This window comes from Salvia hispanica, chromosome 3 (genome assembly GCF_029641045.1).
Source record: "Salvia hispanica isolate PSC_SH4W2 chromosome 3, Shi_PSC_v1, whole genome shotgun sequence".
NCBI classification, from domain to species: Eukaryota; Viridiplantae; Streptophyta; class Magnoliopsida; order Lamiales; family Lamiaceae; genus Salvia; species Salvia hispanica.
This window is the reverse complement of record NC_142694.1, coordinates 36,821,639-36,841,744: the sequence shown is the minus strand read 5'-3', so window position 1 is coordinate 36,841,744 and position 20,106 is coordinate 36,821,639. Positions and strand designations below refer to the sequence as shown.

Genomic DNA, 20,106 nt, shown 5'->3' with positions numbered 1-20,106 from the left:
GGAGCGGCGAAGCGCGGTGAACAGCGGCGGCGTTAAATCGCGCGCGAGAGAGAGAGGGGGCTTGTCTGGAGGCGTTGAGGATTTTCCTTTGATTGTATTTCGAGGATTTCCTTCGGATTGGATCCGGCGGAGCTGGATTTGTCGCCAGAATTCGGCCACCTCGCCTCCTCCTCTTCCCGCCACCGTCCACATCATGATCCTCCGCCTTCGCCGCGCCGATCTCTATCTCCAGTTTCGCCTTCTCCTCATCGTCTTCTCCGAGCTTCGATTTCAGCTCGCAGATATGCTCAATTCAACACAAATTCAAAAATTGAAGCTCAGTTTTCCCTGCCGCCGTCCAGATCCTGATCGTCCGCCTCCGCCGCGCCGATCTTGATCTCCAGTTTCGCCTTCTCTGCATCGTCTTCTCCGAGCTTCGATTTCAGCTCGCGGATCTGCTCAATTCAACACAAATTCAAAAACTGAAGCTAAGGTTCGTGAGATGGAGATCTTCGTGTAATTGAGAAGAGGATGAATCTAAACCCCTTTCCTAACTAAAACATGGAATTACTATTCTACCCTTTCATAATAAATTAATCTAAAATTATTTTTTATGTGGCAAAATCTGGACCACTCATTTAATAAAAATGAGTGGCTGATATTGCATCTCATTTCTCAATTAGCATAAAAAATCTCAATTGATCACAATCCTTTATAAATATATATATATATATATATATAATATTATAACTAATAACTTGGATAATTAATTATACATGATGTAATTAATTGCTAACTAATTACCAATCCCAAATTGAGACCAATTTTCAACCATTAGATTAGAAGATCTTGTGGTTAATATAATGTCAAGTGTAATATATTTTAAATTTAATTAATTATTAATTAAATAAAAATGGTATTAATGTCAATTCCTATATGTAGTATTTATAACTAACTACTTTCTCTCTCCTCAAAATCATCTCAAATCTTTAAATTTACGTAACTTTCTCAATTTAAATTATTTTTTCGCAAAAAATATATCAAATTAAAGATAATTTAATAAGGATTCCAACGAGATCTCAATTGCATATGTTCCGACGATGTTCGGGTGATGAAATTTGTTAAATTATATTTCAATTTTCGTACATGTTGATAAGCAGCTTTTATCAACAAATGCAACAAAAAATCTCAATATATTGTAGGCAAAATTTCAATATTATGCATGTCCAATCTCAATAAAAATGTGTTGATATTTTCTTGTCCTTGTATTGATATTCTAATGTCATATTGTTGATATTTGTAATACACAATGTTGATATAAAAAAACACCCACGAAAATTATCATATGATAACATAATGACGATATTACCCTTTTGTTGATATTTTGTCTACTATTTATTGAGATTTGTGAGCTTTAATATCATCCACTAATTTTAAAATACAATGGTGGAGATTTAGTCTTAATTTTGGATTAGGGTGCTATAAGCATTAGAATAGGACTCATCTAAATTATGTTAAGATAATGAAGTAATATTAAATTTAAAATTATTCAATTAATATGTCTATATATAATACGAATGATAAGTGAAATAAATAATTATGCAAATGATAGAATTCTAGGTTAGGGATGTCACACTGCAAATCTGGAATAACACCCTTGGAATTTTGAAAATGCCTCATTTATTAGGTAATTTAAGCTATTCATAAACTGCACAAGAATATTCATTTTCTAAACAAGTATATATGCACATGCTTCTCAAAACAATATTATTATTATTATTTAAATTTAATAATTTTTTCTCTCTACTTACTTCACTTAACACAACTCCTCCTAAAATTTAACAACTAATACAAAAAAAAAAAAAAACTTCATTCTTCAAGCTTCAACACGTGGCCCGGCTCACTCATCGGAGTCCTCTCCACCATCCCCATCGTCATCCGCAGCCTGCTCATAGTTGACTTCATTAAATTCTGCTTTTGGAGTTGTCGTCGACTTCACGTGCGGCAGCTCAGCCCCATCCCTTTGGAATGGAGTTCACTTCTGGTATTTCTCTACTAACCACATCCCCCGCACCACCTCAGCCTTCCGACGTTGGCTACTATTTTTTTGCTAGCTATGTCCGACCCCACGAGTTTCTTGGACATGCTCAACTTCGCATGATCGTGTACGAGGTAAGTCAGCCACACGATGAAGTTGTTGGTGATAATTCCAGCACAACAACTAGACAAATTAAATCAAGTAAACATGAGATAAATACAAATATATAGGGAATAGTATATAATGAATGTATTTTTGAGAGTAAGTGAAGGAAGGAAATATACATACATTCAGAATCAGTGGTGATCCACTTTTCTATAGTGTTGATCCACTTTTCTATCTCATCATCTCCAAACCTCATCTTTGGAGAATCTACATCATAATCCACCTGCTTTGAGCCTCCTTTCTTCCAATTCACAGCCCTTTTGAGCAACTCCTTCATCCTCGAAACTGCTTTCTTCGTTGTCGTTGTCTTCTTCTTCTTTTTCGTCTTGTCTGAATCAGCGAGCTCGTTGCTCGACCAGGACTGGTCAGACGAACCAGCTATGGGCAAAACCTTATTCTCCGATGTCTTCTTCTTCCTCTTCTGCAATGTATGTTTAGTGATGGGAGTTGCTATTCTAGAAGCTTCTTGTTCTGCTAGCTTCAATAGCCATTGAAGGATCTGGTGTTACACATAGTAAAATTGTGTTAGTAGATATTCTCATTTTATGTTATATTTAGTGATATATTGCATGTTTTACTTCTATTAATGATGCATGCAATTATATACCACTTGATTATAAACAAAATTCTTTAGGTGATTTCAAACAAAAAGTTCAAAGAATGAATTTTTTTTTTACTATTTGTAGTTTGTAAGTATAACATAGTAATTGATTGAACCACATGGTAGTAAAATTCATGTTAATTACTGGTTAGTATAATAAAAAAGAGGAAATGCAAAGCCAGCTCACCTGCATGTTGTCTCTAATTGAAAATGGTATAGCTTGCCTTAAATATATTTGGTCAAATGATGGAGTACACAATCAATACACAATCAAAGGGTTCTTTTTGTTTAAATAAATAGAATGGGAGAGAACTGATTTGTAGAGAGAGTTTGGATCAGTGAGTAAGTGAGTGAGCTTTGTTGAATCTAAATAACATAACATACGTTTGGCTATATATAGATAGCTAGAGTGATAGTCTAATTTGAGGATACATGATGGAAAAATAGTCTATTTGGCACTTCACTACACCATACAAGTGTAGTGCTTATGTGTGGTCTTGGATTGATGTAAGTGGGCCCTATCCACGAGTAAAATATTTAGTAGTCTAGACACATTACTATTTAGTGAGTCTGGTCAACCATAATTATGGAAAAAGAGATAAAAATTAAGAAGATGAAATACTTCTCCAATTGTTATTGACTATCCCACAAGCCACTTTTTTTTATTTTACTTTGTCAAATTTTCAAGTAAAAGTAGTAGAAACTGATCATGGTTGCATGAATAAGCATTTAGTCCCTTCCCTATATTTTTTAAGTAGTCTCAAAATCTTGAAATTTCTTGTTATGGGATACATTTCAAATTGACCATGAAAACCATAAAACTTAATTAGTTGTCCACAAGAAATTGACTCTATTAATTAAGTGATTTTTTTTTTGGAGATGAGAGTGATGAACAAGTATGTAGAATCGATGAATAAGAGATGAATGAATAATTAAATTTCCTCACTTCTAATAATGTTCGAATTCAAATATTTCATTCATTCAGTTATAATATTGGTGAGAGATGATAATCATTTTTAACTCTTCATTAAAAAAAATACTATACGACAGTCGATAGATGCATCTCCAAAACCAAATTGAGTGCATCATATGTGAATTCGATTCTAATTAAAAGAGCAAATATTTTATATTTATAGTTAAGCTCATCTGTTTTGTCGTTATTTTATGTGCTTTATTGTCGTTTCCTGTGAAAATTTTAATTCTCGCTTAATCTCGTTGTTGCAACTTGCAAGAAATATCAAAATAGTATCTCACAAATTAATTATTTTAAGTCCACTGGCATGAAAGAAACTAGCTAGGTTTTGCATCCCATGAATTACATGTGTCAACAATCTTAATTTCTAACTTTTGGAATAATGGAACCCACGTAGAGGAATGTAGCTTAACAAATACCGTTCATGTCTTTTTCTACTTATAATGGGCCTTAAAATTCATAAATAATTATATAGGTCGACTGTGACTCTTTTCTATGATTAAAAAATTATTATAACTTAAATAGTCGAATAAATTACAAAATTTGTCATTTTATAATTTATTAAAAAATAGAGGTTATATTATAACTTTATTATATTTTTAATTCTCTCACTGAATTGGATTAATTTAAGAGAAGTTGTATAACTTGTATATTGACATGAAAGCCAAAGTTTATAAATTTATGTAGTACAAATTTGTGTTTCTCCTCACAAAGAGGCTATTGAGCTAAGTCTGAAAAATACGAAACACATAAAATTAAACTAATGTATTTTGGCTTACACGTTATTCACAAATTTCCCCCAAATCTAAATTAAAAGAATAACTGAGAAAAACGTCAAAATTATCCTAAAAGTGTTGGGAGATAATTTGGATAAGTAAAACATTCTAGACTAATATAATCTACGGTATCTACCACGTAATGAATAGAATAATTATTTGAGCATGTGAATTTTGGTGTGGTGAATAGTAAATACTCCAAATCCATGATTCAAAATAAATTAATTAAACGCAGTCATCACTTCATATGTCGTACAAAAATCTAATTCTACAAAAAATTATAGTATGATGTTTTTATATACCGACAATACTAATTCTTAATTTCTATTTTCACCACAATATGTTTATTTGCTTTTCCTTGTACGCTAGCTAGCCATGTGGGATTCATTCCGGCACGTCGACTTGAATTCGACATGAAGGAATTTGGATTGATTCCACCGTAATTTGAAATATTATGTAATATTGAAATAGTCTGTTAACAATATATACTAGTTACGTAGTACTATATTATTATTTCTTCTATCGTAGTTTTTGTGTTTTCTCAAAGCCTTTTTCAAATTTTGTTTATAACTAATTGGGTGCTACTTCGGTTTTTGTTTTTGGTAATATCGCACTCTCTAGAGGAAATTTTCTTTTCTTTCAATAAAAATATATTGCCACGAGGTATATTACTACATACGAATTTCATAAAGTAAAATGAATTATTTTGAAATAGTGCTAATCAAACAACCCAAAACTCAAAGGTGGGAAACAATTTAAGGTGTAATTGGTGACCTAATAACACGATGAAGTGCATCTTTGATGGTAAGACGCTTCTCTTTTAACTAATAGGTTAAGGTTCAAGTCATCAAGATAGATGGGAAACCATTATTGATCTTCTTTAAGAAAAAAAAAAAAACAAAATTGGTAACCTAATAACAAAAATGAGAAGATTTATTCAAGATACTCCCTTCCTTTATCCTTGAAAATTTGCCACCTTTCATTTTTACTAGTTTTGCCTCATTTTCACTTATTATAAAAGTAGGATGTATATTCCGTAATTTTTTTCAATTTATTTTTTATTATATTTTTTAAAACAACACACTTTGTAGGACATAAATAGCAATTTAATAAGATGCCTATTGTTCTTGGTGGGTGGATTCTAGTACATGCACGTTGTTAATCCATCTACCTCTCTTTTAGGAGATGAGAACATTTAATAAATTGGAACAAATGAAGTAAATGATGGGTATTTATGTCTATCCATACACACGGGCATGTAACCATCGACCAACTTAATGCATACATTTGATTCCAGAATATTTGTAAATACTAAATACATATGTCGTCGAGCTGTGGATGATTCAACGAGGGAATCAATTAATGTTGATAGTCACGTTGTAGCTATATATTTTACTATTGTAGCCACTAATTTTGGGACATTACAAAATAATTTAAACAAGTTACTAGTATGATCAAACGTAACAACGTATACAAGCAATCAATATTTAATAAAGTTACTAGCCAGTTCAAACAATTATATAAAGCAGTTACAAAAACTCTTGTTACTTGTTAGGCATATCAAGATTTATACTCCATAACGATAACTTCTTTTTATAAAGCCTAAAATCACTTATTTTGGCTTTTTTTTTATCCTTTGTTGTATATATGATTGATATCGAAAGATATGTGAAAGATCTCTCTCCAAGCAATACTACGACTTTCATCAATTACGGTTTTCATATTCAAGAGTTCTTATGTACTTTCACACCCCTTCGAGATCCTAAAAAATGGACAAATTAATTTTCTCAAGTCTCAATAACACATAAAATTGGCCATTACCAAAGCGGAAAGAACACTAATGACAAAAGCATTATGTTGGGTCAACACTGATACTAAAAAACAAAAAAACGATAGCTATGGGAGCAAATGGGACTATATACCCCCAATAATCCCTGCCGTATTCAATAACTTAACCCAATACCTTATATTTGCAACACAAGATGACGACATCTTTATACCACATGTGTCCTTGCTCATGAAGGCATTCTCTCTTCTAAAAGGATCCGCAAAATGTCAAGTCCTAGTAAAGTTCTTCGCTTTATATCGAACTAAAAAACACACTCCACTACTTAGCCCTAGTAAATTCCTCTTAACTTCATTCTTTCGAACGTACTCTCATATCAATATTTGTAAGACGGTAGCTTTAATTGGAACCAAATATTTTATAAATTAGACAATAGTTAAAATGTTCAACACTCAGGTGGAAATGGTCAAAGATGTAGTAGATGATTATCTTTTTATTTTATGGTCTATTTAATTCTCACTTTGTGCTTATTCCCAACCGAATTTTCAATGAAAATAATGTTATGGACTTATGGTGGTGTGTGAAAGTTATGAAATGGGCTTGTTGGCAAGCCCAGCGCTTGGGTTGTGTTTTTTGGGCCATGACCTTTAAATTTAACAATTTGATTTATTATAAACAATCTACAATTATACTAATATTATAAAAAATTAAAACTAAAGATATACTCTTTGTTTTCACGTGAATCCATTGCTACTCTTAGACAGTTATCTTACAAATTAAAAATTAAAGATATAATAATGACAATCTAGTTAAACGATAAAATTAGAAAAGAAACTGCCATGAAAATTTCAAAATATAAAGATATAGTAAAACACCAATTTCGCATAATCCAAATTGCAAATTAAGTTCACTAAATTTAGTTAATCTCAAATCCATCGATGAACTCATTATTCAATTTTTTATTCATACAAAATACATGGGCGGTGGTGGAATTCTTCCATGGTCCATGCCAATATAGTCGGCCAATAATTCACTACCATTTTGAATACAACAAGGTGTGCTGATTATTTTATTATATCGAGGAAATGAATTTTCAAGTTTTAAGGAAAAAGACAACAAAATTTTGTGTGTGTTATTGTGGAAATCAAACAAAATGATTTTCCCACAAATATTTTGTGACAAGAGGACGAATGCCTTTTGAGTTGGCTTTCAAATTCAAACATAACCATTACTTCTTTCGCTTTCAAGATACCTAAGAGCCAATCAAGGAAAATTAATCATTACCATTCATTTCTTTCTTTGTTTCATATATTTCTTGTGCATTTGGATGTATGGGGTTTGAGCATCTTTGTTGATTATGCCTGTTTCAATTTTGTAGCTAGTCGATATTTGGTTTGAGTAGTAATATTTTGTAAAAGTTGAATCTATCAAAATTATAACACCCATTATTTTATTTTATCGATTCAATTACTATAAATTTAGATATGGTTAAATTTATTACAGTTGGCATTACATATACTAGCTACAATTACAGTTGTCATTAGATACAAGCCAATCTTTTTTTGGTTTAAGGATTTGGAATCCAACCTACATGTTATCTCACCACTTCCTTTTTTTGTCCATGAAGTTAGGGCAATAAAGAATCATTATTCGTGAGCTCTAATCTTATTTTGATAATAAATTAGTTCAAGTTTGCTTATTAATGCTATGTTAATGCTAATGCTAAATAAATCATGTTTGAGTATGGTATATTAGCTCATTCTTCCTGAACAAAACATATTTAAACATTTTTATAACAAACAAATTGATATTTTAAATATATATAAATCTAAAAAATAATCGGAATATTATATCCGTGTGCTTCATCACATCATTAAACACACATGAGAATGCATATGATATACTATTTAACTATTTATCTTAATCTATTCATTTAAGTTTATGACATTCGAAATATTCAATAAATAAACTCTAAGATTCAACTCGTTAATAAACAAAACAAGTTTAGATAATAATTAAACGCTAAAACGACCTATCAAATCTAACAATTCCCCATCCTAACCTCTTTAATATATTGTGATTAGTTTAACAAGAAAAAAAAACACACAATAGTTGAATCTGAGCATGTTTGGAAATATAAATTCATTTATATTTATATTTTAAAAATAAAACGATGAATTTAGAGTAGATTAGCTAGCTCCATTTAACCTGCCGAAGGATCCGATGATATAACGGGTCGGGTTTGGGCCCGTCTTCGGAAATGCCGCTCCGGCGCTCCAGTAATTGAAAACTAAGTCTACTGTACACACAAGCAAAACTCTCTCTCTCTCTCTCTCTCTCTCATAACTCTTTCTCCTCTTTGGTGATCCAATATTAAACTGCCGCGCAAAATCTTATCCATTCTCCTGATTAGAGTTGAATTTTGACTACGGATTAACAGCAATCCATCAGGTATTGCAAAAAAAATTTGAAAAGTGAGCAATTTTTTATATTTGATGGGTAGTTTGCTTTAATTCCGTGGTGCGTTTTCGAATTGGTTTGGTTTTCAGCTCTTTGTACTGGATATTTATTTTGTGTGTGATGTTTTATTTGTTTTCAGGTGTATTGCTCAACATAATCAATTTGATGATCTGGAGAGGAAGGGTAAATTGGAGGAAAAGATAATTGATTGGTAGATTTTTCCGGGATTTCTGTATAGATAATCGCTCGTGCATAACTTATAGATTGGTTTTGCTAGTTTATTTGGTTTCATTTTGTTGTATGCGTTAGAAAGTCTATTGATAACATTGTGAGGGGTTCGGGTAGTGAAGTACTTAAGGTGATTTAGATAATCTGACACGAATTTGTGGAAGAGATTAGGAACTGTTTAGATTTCATTTCTTTGGCATTTTTAGGTGATGTTGGAGTATTATTTTAGGGGTTTATACAGTAAAATATGGGAAATTTGGCTGTAATTATTTAGATAGTCATCGCTTTCAGCTAAATAGGTTTGCTGATATTGAGCCATGACTGGCAGCCCCCCTGGCATCAATAGTCATCGTGCTCAGCAAGTTTCGTTGGACACTTTATCCAGAAATAGTCTGCCAACTAAGAAACATGTAAATAATGTATCTATTCAGACTGGAGAGGAGTTCTCCATGAAATTTCTTGAAGAATGCGCTGCATCTAGAGTTGTTTCTGAAGTGCATGGTGTCGCTCCCAGCTATGAGGAGAATGTCGGTTTTCCAGATGTCCAGGATCGCCAAATGGTTTATGAGGAGCTTGCACGAGTTCTCGGTTTGCCAAGAATGGATTCTGCATGTGGCTCTGACATTACAGAATATGCTTCCGCAAAAGGATCTATGTCACGGGTTGATGCTGGAGTTCATGTAAGTACTGAAAGCTTGCATTACGCGAATACTGGTGCTAATGGACACAAACCTAGCAAGTCGACATCAGAAGTGTGCAATGACCATGCTAGTTTAGTGTCCGCCGCTCCACTATTAAGTCAGTCAGATTCATCGAGATCCTTATGTTCTGATGGTTCTCAGTCTGGGAAACTAAAGATCCTTTGCAGCTTTGGTGGTAAAATATTGCCCCGACCAAGTGATGGAAAACTCCGATATGTGGGAGGAGAGACGCGCATAATCTCCATTAGTAAGAATCCGTCGTGGGAGGAATTGTTGAAGAAAACAGCTGGAATGTGTGATCAGCCTCACTCAATCAAATATCAGCTTCCTGGGGAGGATCTTGACGCCCTTATATCTGTGTCTTCTGATGAGGACATGCAAAATATGATTGATGAATATCATGGTATCGATAAGCCTGAGGGTTCTCAACGGCTTCGTATATTTTTTATTCCTTTGGTGGAATCGGAAACCCCTGTTGCCATTGATGCCAACATTACTCAGCAAAGTGACACAAACTATCAGTATGTTGTTGCTGTAAATGGCATGGTTGAAACTGATCCTAATTCCCAGAACAACGCTAAGCAATCTTCTGTCACTGATATGGGCAATTTGATGCCTAATGCAGAAATTCATTCAAGGAATGACAAAATCTTCCCCTTCCCATTACATCCTTCGGAAATCCATGATACCCTTGCCGACAAGTCACAAAATTTAATGAAATTTCCTTCATCAATGCCATTTCCCATTCAGCAAGCGGATACGAGTCATATGACAAATGTCAAGACAATACCACTTCCACACGAAGAGTCCATTGGTTACAGCGCTTCTATTTACCACACCCCTCAGGTGGCTGTAAATTTGATGAAGCCACACGGTCAGCAACATATCAAGAACCAATTGGTTTTAGAAGGAGAAAATTTGGCTTCCCGAAGAGTTGAGCACAGTAATAGAAACTTTGTGTTGTGCTCTCAGGAGGGGATTCCTCTTGTGGAAAAGATGATTAATTCTAATACTTCTCTTCCCTTATCGGATAATTTGGTGGAGCTATTGCCTGCGTCTATTGACCCAGTTAGTTACCATGGAATCCCTCATGCCTTTTCTGATTCCAAGCTTCAGGAACAGGGAGAAAAATCTGCTTGGCCCTCTCAGGAAGATATGACTCGATCATTTTCATTGAACTTGGGAAGACACCAATCATCCTTTCACGAAGTATCTGCTGCTTTTCTGGAAAAGCCTGTACAGTTGCATGGGAATGCTGGCTTTATTAATACTGAGCTCCAAAGTATGGAATTCCTCTCAGAGCCAACTAATCCTGTCTCAGTAATGGCATCATGTCAAAATTCAAAGCTGAAAACTTTGGATGATCAATGCACATCAAGTGTTGAACCAGTGAATAAACTTGATGCTAGCCATCATCATTTTGTCAGTGGTGAAAATGTTAGCACTAGCAACATAGCTATGATATCCAAGGAGCTGACACAGGGATTAAAGAATGTTAACGTTGAACCTGTCCCCTGTATTGACCTTGAGTTACCAAAGAAACAATCCCAGGTCTGCAGTAGCTTGGCCCCTGCCTCATCTTTGGTCGACATGACACATTCAAATGTTTTGGAGCTTAATCATCTTGGGAAAAGCTCAAATGCTTTGACAAAGGGTGACCTAAATGGCTATTCATCTTGGGCCAATAACTCAGAAGTTGCGGGTCTTGTCCACAGCTCTCAACAACTGTCACATGATAACAGCTTATTGTCACCTCAGACCACTTCCCATCAATCTATTGGGGATTTAGTGGATATTGGTTATCAAGTACCTGAGGTTAGATGGCATGGAAATTTGGTTGAAAATGCAGGCTGGAGCATGACTCCGCATACCTCTGCATTATTTGAGGGAAAAGTTTCCCTCTTTGATGATCTGTCCAATTATGCGAATCACAGGGTTGAAAATTTGGACCATGTCAGAAATTTTGATGAGCTTCAAAAATCAAAAGATAGCTGGCCGGTTAACGGAATCAAGCAAGTTCCACAGAACCCGGTCAATAATAATGCACCACCTGCTGAAATGCCACCATCAGCTAAATCAGATGCTACTAATTTGAATATACTCTCTCCCTTTGAAGAATCAGAAAATGCCTCACCTGATTTGGACTCGCAGGCAATATCCAGTTTTTGTCTTATTGTAATTCTGCAGCTTCTCTGTATCTTCTCCTGTACAACATATCAAGTGATTGCCTTGAACTGATGCAGGATCTCAATGCTGACAGTCACGATAATGAATTGTTCAGTGATGCAATGATAGCTGAAATGGAGGCAGATATGTTTGGTCTACAGGTGCGTTTTCCATTTCCCCTTCTAGCAATTGGTGTTAAGTTCATCTAGTTTACATATCTTGCTTGTTGCCATTACTGCAGTGGTTTATTAAAAATGAGTTCAAAGCATTGTTTCGATAACCTGTGCCTTATCATCTGCATCTATGCACTAAAGTATTTCTGTTTCCATCTCCATAGCTAAGCAGATGACTTGGATGCAACAAGTTGATAGTTCAATCAATTTTCGTGCCCCAGTTTTAGTTAGATTGATTTTTTTATTTTCGGACTCTTAACTCAAATAGTCAGTGATTTTCTCCAGATAATTAAAAATGCTGATCTTGAAGAAGTGCGAGAGTTGGGTTCCGGTACATTTGGGACAGTATATTATGGTAAATGGCGAGGAACGGATGTTGCCATTAAGAGAATCAAGAAAACTTGTTTCTCTGGTAGATTGTCAGAGCAAGAACGGTTGGTGGGTCATCTACAAATTCTCATCCAAATTATCTTGTCCTTATATTAACAGAAGGGCTTTGTGGTGCAACTGCATGAAAAATGAACTTTTCCTGGCTTTTATTCTTGTGTAGGCAAAAGACTTCTGGCGAGAAGCTTGTATCCTATCAAATTTACACCATCCAAATGTTGTTGCATTTTATGGGGTGGTGCCAGATGGTGCAAGTTTGGCAACCGTAGCTGAATTCATGGCAAATGGATCACTTAGGACAGCTCTACTTCGGAAGGACAAGTACTGGCACCTCTTTTTTTCCTATGTATATTCCTGCAGCATCAAGTTTATAGTTGGCACTTGATTTTCTGAATTTCACACGCAGATCACTTGATTATCGTAAAAAGCTTATCATCGCCATGGATGCAGCATTTGGCATGGAATACCTGCATTCAAAAAATATTGTCCATTTTGATTTGAAATGTGACAATTTGTTAGTTAATTTGAGAGATCCAGAACGGCCTATATGCAAGGTACTACTGATTATATTGAGAAACAGGAGATTGTAGGTACATTAGGCTCGAATTTTTCACTGGTATATTTACTTTTAACTGAAGTTCTGATTCTCTATGGTCAAGAATGCTATGACCGTTTGGACATTTAAAAAGATGGAGAACACCAATACACGAACAAAATGCTTATCAAATGTGCTTGCTATGTGATATCAAAATTGTCCTTCATATAATGTTAATGCTACTTATCACAAAATAAGATTGCTTTAGGATAACTATGGTTGATTGAACTGGGTTTCATCACTGCAAAAAGATGAATATCGTACAATGTGATCAGTCTTATTTTTTTCAAGAAATTTTTTGGCTTTGCTTGCTTCTGGTGATGACTTAGTTGTCAGGTAGGAGATTTTGGACTCTCAAGAATTAAACACAATACTCTGGTATCCGGTGGTGTTCGAGGAACGCTTCCATGGATGGCTCCAGAATTGTTGAATGGAAGTACTAACAGGGTATCTGAAAAGGCAAGAATCTACTATAGAAATCTTTGATCAATCTGCTAATTTTATGCAACCATTGTTTTTTGTTGAATGAAATTTTAGGCAATCACGGGATTAAAGAATAAAATAGTTGATTTTATTTTGAACAGGTTGATGTGTTCTCATTTGGCATAGTATTGTGGGAGATTCTGACCGGTGAGGAACCTTATGCAAATATGCATTGTGGCGCTATCATTGGTAAGTTGAACTCCTTATCCTATGCAAGAAAAAACAACTTTTGTTAATGTGTCATTTGAAATTAATAGCTGGAGTTAAATTACGCGTGGAGCTAACAGCCTATATAAAATGTTGAAGCACTTACTAGAATCACATTTCATGATAAAAGCATTTCCGGATGTGGTAATATGTGAAGTGGTTAAGGTTTTCTAGCTGCACGAGTAGTTGTTTTATTGATGAAGATTCAGCATGTAGCAGGAGATGCATCACGTGTTCACTTTTGTTTGGCCAAGTTTACTTGATCAAGATTGTCCAGAATATCATAACATGAAGATATAATTAGCTTAGCTTGATTTTTGATGTGTTAAGATATAAGAGAGCCTTAGCTTAAGATTATTCCACATGTAATGATTGCTTATGTACTGTAGGGTCACTAAGGTAGGTAATGTTTAGCCGTGAAATTGAATTGTAGACTAGGTGAAATCTTTGCAGCATGTTATCTTCATTCGCTCACTGGAAGCTGATTTTTTTTAGAGTTGTGATTATGTTATAATCCTCATTTGGTGAATTCAGAGATTGGTTTGAACATTTAATAGGAATGCTACGTCTTCCTCTGGCCCGTGTTCCTTTGAACTTATCAGAAAATATATTAGCATTCTTTAAAAGATAAAAGGAGGTGTTTCCACTTGCCAAACAATATGAACTAAGTGGAGTAGTACTTTCAAGAAGGGGTAAAACACAGTTGTATAGGAATTGTGTGTGTTTGCAGAGAATCTGTCATAAGACGTTGTAAATACCTTCCAAATATATAAGGAATTAAGGACTTGACATAGTTTCATTGGTATGTAATATATAAATGGATCTCGAAGCATGCATTTCTGGAAATCATTAGTATCATTATCATCGGACTTAAGTTTAAAGTATGAATGTAGGAGGCATTGTCAAGAATACTCTCCGCCCTACAATTCCCGAATGGTGTGATCCTGAGTGGAGGAAGCTTATGGAACGATGCTGGTCGGCTGATCCTGGGGCGAGGCCTTCGTTTACAGAGATCACCTACGCGTTGAGATCTATGTCTGACGCTCTCCAGGCAAAAGTGCTCAATGTTGCAATGTAAGTCGGGAGGCGAATGTTGTATAGTAGCCGCTGGGGCAGAAGTTTTGTGATGTTGTTTCATTGTTCATAGTTTTTTCTAATTAACAATACATCTGTTGAGTTGATTCAGATTCATTCTTCTTCTTATTTTCTGAGTGAAATTGAAGGCCATTTACCCTTCCTACAAGCCTCTTGTTAAATGGAAGGTTGAAGATTATATCTTGGGTTCATTTTTCAGCCATTTTAATTTTCAATTTTATTCTGTCGAATTACTTAACTTCTCACCACGTTATGTAATATGATTATGTCGAAAATATTTTTTTTGGAGAGAGAAAAAGTTGCCAGCAAAAGCAAAGTTCTTTCCACAAAAAAATAATTTCGCTTTTATGGTTTCTTGAGAATTTGACCTTTGAATCATATAATATCCTTATATAAACTCTGAATCTGATCTTTAAAAGCTTCATATCTTTTATTTTTCTTTCTTATCTTTTGGATTGGTAGAGATGATGATAACTCCGATCTCTATATGCTTTCCATAGTTATCTTAGTAGTTATTATTTTACTGAACAATGATTTATTTCGTTTAAAAAAATATTTCATGAAATATGTAGTATTAAGAATTTAAGATGTTTATAAAATATGTAGCATGTGAATTTTTTTTGAAATTGTATTGGCTGCTCGAACATCCAAAAACTTGTTAGAAATATGAGGAAACTCTAAGTTGTGTGTCGACTGTCGGCGGTATTCTAATTGTTACGATTAAAGAAATAAAAACATAAATAGAATGATGTTACAATGAAAAAAAAATCACTTGTAAGTCAAGTCGAAGAATTTTTATTATAAATTATGGTGCAATTAGTACTCTTGAATTGATGTACAATATTAATCAACTTCGCAGTGTGTAGATGTACCTAAATTTGCTAGCTAGGTAGTAGGTACCGATATGGAGTTATGAAAATTGAAAATAAAATTTATGTATTTCAAAACACCTCCTTATATATATAAATTGAAAATTTGATGATTGCTCTTAATCAAATTGAGTTGTTAAAAATTGAGTTTGTATCCTTTTAAAGAGGGCGTGGTGCGTATCATTATGATTTGTGTGCGCCTCCTACAATTTTAAATAAAATCTTAATTGTCATTTTTAATATTTAATTAATAATTATTTATAATTGCATAGCCGAAGTTTTGTTTTTAAATCTTTTAACATTTTTTAAAAAATCAATAACCTAAATTAAATACATCGTTAATAAAATAAAATTGAATTATTGTATTCATGTCTTGTTGGAATTGTCGGACCCTTGTTTTTCCTTTTAAAAGGAATAAATAAAAGAATACTTCGAATGAATCAACTTTAATTCAGTAGGACTGTAGGAGTAATAAATATAGCGTGATCCCTAAAATAGTACTATTAAATAAATAGATATTGCGTGATCCCCTCAAAAAGAAAAATAAAAAAATAAACATTTCGTGATGCCATAATTTCTATTTACCGAACTTTAAAATGAGTCAATAGATTTCGCCGCCACACTTCTCAACTAACACTTGTATATTAATCATTTCACTCAACAAACTCAAACATCTCAGAGAGAATGGAGAGAGCAATAAACAGACAGAGAGTTCTGCTGGAGCATTTGCAGCCCACTTCCTACTCTCGCCATACCACTGAATCTTCTCTCTGCGTGAGTTTACATTCTTCATTTGCAAACAATTTAGGTGGAATATTTTATGTTTTTTCCGATATGACTTTCATTTGAGGCGTGTTGATTTAAATTGAATTGCTATGATTTTACTCGGATCGGCGGCATTGCTAGCTTTCTCTTTCAGTGAAATCGCCGAATTGTGTTTGATGCATCATTTATAACAGGAACATTCTTACCAAATCTGCACAATTAATTTAGAGAATTTTAACCACTTCTTTCAATGGAGTTATTTAGTTAAAAACTCAAAAAAGGTAGACTGTAATTGAAGTAATTGCTAATTATAAACACGGCAGAGAAGCTTTGTTACTAGCATTGAGTTAATGTGATTGAAAAATTAAAGTGAAGTTATTGGAATTCTCATTCTAATGATCTTGAAGCATCACATTGTTGTAGCGTTATAATTATGTGAAATCTTGACCCCATTCATCATCATGATTTTCTCCAAACAGCAATCCATATGTTCGGCGGGGGATGGCGGTGCATATCAAAGAACAACTGCTTTTGGAGATGACATTGTTATTGTCGCGTGAGTCGCCTTACTTTAATCATTTCGCTATCTTTTGTTTACTGCAATATGGACTTGTGAAAAGTTGCAACCTCTTAAGTGTTTCGTGCATCTATCGCGCTTTGCAGAGCTTATCGAACTGCCTTATGCAAAGCCAAGCGAGGGGGGTTCAAGGATACCCTTCCAGATGATTTGCTTGCCACTGTACTAAAGGTAAGCTTTAGTTTTCATTTAAGGACGACTATCAGCTCGGATGGGACAAGATTTGCTGAATTTAAACCTGAGATCCGAAAGAACTTTTCTAACTTGTTTCTAGTTGATTCTAGATATGGCATATAATAGTTCTCTTTTCCGCGTAAAATAGTCCCTGAAATTGGGTTATAACTCAAAGTTGACAAGAAAGCACCTTGGCTAGAAGTAGAACTTTCCCAATATGTTGTTTGTTGTCAAATATTGCTCTGGTTTGATTCTTGAATTAGGTGTAAGATACCTTTTTCTTCAACCATGATGTTCTTCTCTTATTCATTTCGTATCTTTCTCCTGATTGCAGGCGTTGATAGATAGAACAAATATTAATCCTGCTGAGGTAGGAGATATAGTTGTAGGAACTGTCCTGGCTCCAGGTTCACAAAGAGCTATTGAGTGCCGGATGGCAGCTTTCTATGCTGGTTTTCCTGGTATACGTTCTCCGAATGCAAAATCTCTTTCTGTTCCTTCTTACATTTCATGTTGCTGAATATTGTATCCTTTCAAGTTTATTTGAATCTTGTGATATCCCATATTCTCATGAAACATGTATTTTCACCTTTGTACAATTTTAAAGCCCCTTTCTTTAGGTTGTTACTCACCAATTCTGACACTTCATTTATAAACAGATTCGGTACCTCTCAGAACAGTCAATAGACAATGTTCTTCTGGTCTCCAAGCTGTTGCCGATGTTGCTGCCTTCATAAAAGTTGGATATTATGATATAGGTAATAATGAACCACTCAATTTAATGGTTAAAACCTCTTATGCTGACCCTTAGCCATTATTAACATTGTATAGGCATTGCTGCTGGATTGGAGTCTATGTCGGTAAACAATATCGACCTGCTCAAGTCAGATAACCCAAAAGTATATGCAAGTTAGATTATGCCTTTATTCTCTTTGCTAAAAAGCATGCTATGAATTGGAAAACTGACTGCTTCCACTGTCATTTGCTGTTTGCAGATAGAGAAGTTCACTCAAGCTCGCGACTGTCTCCTTCCAATGGGTATTACTTCAGAAAATGTTGCAGAACGCTTTGGAGTAACTCGTGAAGAACAGGATCAAGCTGCCGTGAGTTTCCTTCATTGTTGTAAAAAGTCGATGTATGTTATCTATCGGTGAATGATCTAATTCTATCCTACTTGAAATGGAAACAGGTTGTTTCTCATCAACGAGCTGCTGCTGCAATTGCAGCCGGGAAATTTAAAGATGAAATAGTTCCAGTTTCTACTAAGGTAAAATGAACTTGCGACATACTCATTAATGTGTTATAGATATTACCTTCAGGTTGTTTTGGCTCATGAATATTTCTTTGAAGCTTGTCGACCCAAAAACAGGGGAGGTGAAACCTGTTATAATCTCAGTAGATGATGGGGTTCGACCAACCACAAACATGAGCGCTCTAGCAAAGTTGAAGCCTGCATTCAAGAGCAACGGCACTACAACAGCTGGTAAAAGAATTATTTAATATAGAATGCCATGTGAACATTAGATGAATATATGATACTTTCTTGACATTGTATATGACTAAGATAACCTTCTGATTTCTCAGGAAATGCAAGTCAGGTGAGTGATGGTGCAGGAGCTGTTCTGCTGATGAAACGAAGTTTAGCTATGCAAAAGGGGCTTCCGATTCTTGGCGTATTTAGGTGAACATCTCCTTGTGGATCTGTATGCTTGTTACTATTGTAACCTTGTCAATATTCCTTCCTAAAATATATTTTATGCGCAGGAGTTTTTCTGCTGTGGGTGTGGAGCCTGGTGTCATGGGTGTCGGCCCTGCTGTTGCTATCCCGGCCGCAGTCAAGTCAGCTGGTCTCGAACTCAAGGACATTGACTTGTACGAGATAAATGAGGTATTTATGTGATGAATAATAACAGTAGCAGTACTTTGTCAACTTCAAAATCATCTGATCACCATTGAATGCACAGGCATTCGCTTCCCAGTACGTATATTGCTGCAAAAAGCTCAACCTCGATACTGATAAAGTAAATGTAAACGGAGGAGCAATGGCCCTCGGACACCCCTTGGGAGCTACAGGTAATGCATCATTGCAACATTAGACTAAAAGAGCAATGACTGGTTGGATTAGTGATGAAAAATCTGCTTTCTCACTCAGGGGCTCGCTGTGTTGCTACAATCCTTAATGAGATGAAACGCCGTGGCAAGGACTGTCGATTTGGTGTCATATCTATGTGCATAGGTAACCATCCCCCTCTTTGCTCCAGTACAAAGTGGCTAGGATTTTGGACATGTACATGAATTCTGTTACTGGATATGCAGGTTCAGGCATGGGTGCTGCTGCTGTGCTCGAAAGAGGGGATTGCGTTGACGACCTCACCAACGCCCGTGCAACCAGTTGAATCACCTTCTTGTCCAAGGATGCAGAATAATGTACTATGCTGTTTATCGATTTGTAATATTTTATAGAACAAGCGTGTGAGTTCAATCATTGCATCTCGTATTAATAAAACTCATATTTCAATAATCGTGATGAATTATATCAATAATCAAAACTATATTTTGGTTTAAAATGAAGATTTCATTCATTTTTTCTTTTTTTTTACAAAAGCATTTATTTGTTTACTTTATCTATCTTGAAATGAGATTTTTCAATAAACTCACAAATAAATAGTAACTTGTTAGATCTAATGAACCATATATGACGCATGATTCATTATTCTGATTTTTATAATTTTTTTGGGTTGGTAATTAATACTCGTGCAATGAACATGATATTATGAAGTATTTTAGTTGATATTTTGCAAAATCATTCAATCTATTCTAGTGAGATGATTTTAAATAAAAATATTGATATACATCAAACGTATATATCATTGTAAAAATATGTAGAAAATGAAGTAGTTGTTTATTC

At 34.6% G+C, this 20,106-nt stretch overlaps 3 protein-coding genes across 5 annotated transcripts; 2 read left to right on the top strand and 1 right to left on the bottom strand.

The window, feature by feature from the left end:
• Positions 1-1,732: 1,732 nt before the first annotated feature.
• Positions 1,733-3,151, bottom strand: LOC125209327 (uncharacterized). The gene is made up of 3 exons (XM_048108930.2): positions 2,971-3,151; positions 2,306-2,681; positions 1,733-2,200 (listed from the first exon to the last, which is right to left on the bottom strand). The coding sequence occupies exons 1-3, from the start codon at positions 2,974-2,976 to the stop codon at positions 2,157-2,159; spliced, it is 426 nt and encodes a 141-aa protein (XP_047964887.1). The 5' UTR covers positions 2,977-3,151; the 3' UTR covers positions 1,733-2,156.
• Positions 3,152-8,540: 5,389 nt separating this feature from the next.
• On the top strand, positions 8,541-14,991 carry LOC125213191 (RAF-like serine/threonine-protein kinase 20). 3 transcript variants are annotated; one of them, XM_089067992.1, is made up of 10 exons: positions 8,548-8,769; positions 8,918-8,989; positions 9,335-11,858; positions 11,951-12,034; positions 12,332-12,484; positions 12,597-12,754; positions 12,840-12,987; positions 13,365-13,487; positions 13,613-13,700; positions 14,612-14,991. In XM_089067992.1, the coding sequence occupies exons 3-10, from the start codon at positions 9,456-9,458 to the stop codon at positions 14,794-14,796; spliced, it is 3,342 nt and encodes a 1,113-aa protein (XP_088924118.1). In that variant the 5' UTR covers positions 8,548-8,769; positions 8,918-8,989; positions 9,335-9,455; the 3' UTR covers positions 14,797-14,991. The 3 variants fall into 3 exon arrangements, 2 of the variants coding, with proteins under 2 accessions (XP_088924118.1, XP_047969545.2); XM_048113588.2 differs by having other exon boundaries at positions 8,918-11,858; XR_016136906.1 differs by lacking the exons at positions 13,365-13,487; positions 13,613-13,700; positions 14,612-14,991 and having other exon boundaries at positions 8,541-8,769; positions 8,918-11,858; positions 12,332-12,480; positions 12,840-12,894.
• A 1,317-nt stretch (positions 14,992-16,308) lies between these two features.
• On the top strand, positions 16,309-19,719 carry LOC125211318 (3-ketoacyl CoA thiolase 1, peroxisomal-like). Its single transcript, XM_048111052.2, has 14 exons — positions 16,309-16,456; positions 16,927-17,003; positions 17,111-17,195; positions 17,533-17,659; positions 17,858-17,956; positions 18,030-18,097; positions 18,194-18,301; positions 18,388-18,465; positions 18,549-18,681; positions 18,783-18,879; positions 18,963-19,086; positions 19,163-19,271; positions 19,351-19,434; positions 19,515-19,719. Exons 1-14 carry the CDS (start codon positions 16,367-16,369, stop codon positions 19,592-19,594), a joined length of 1,359 nt encoding a protein of 452 aa, XP_047967009.2. The 5' UTR covers positions 16,309-16,366; the 3' UTR covers positions 19,595-19,719.
• Positions 19,720-20,106: the final 387 nt, after the last annotated feature.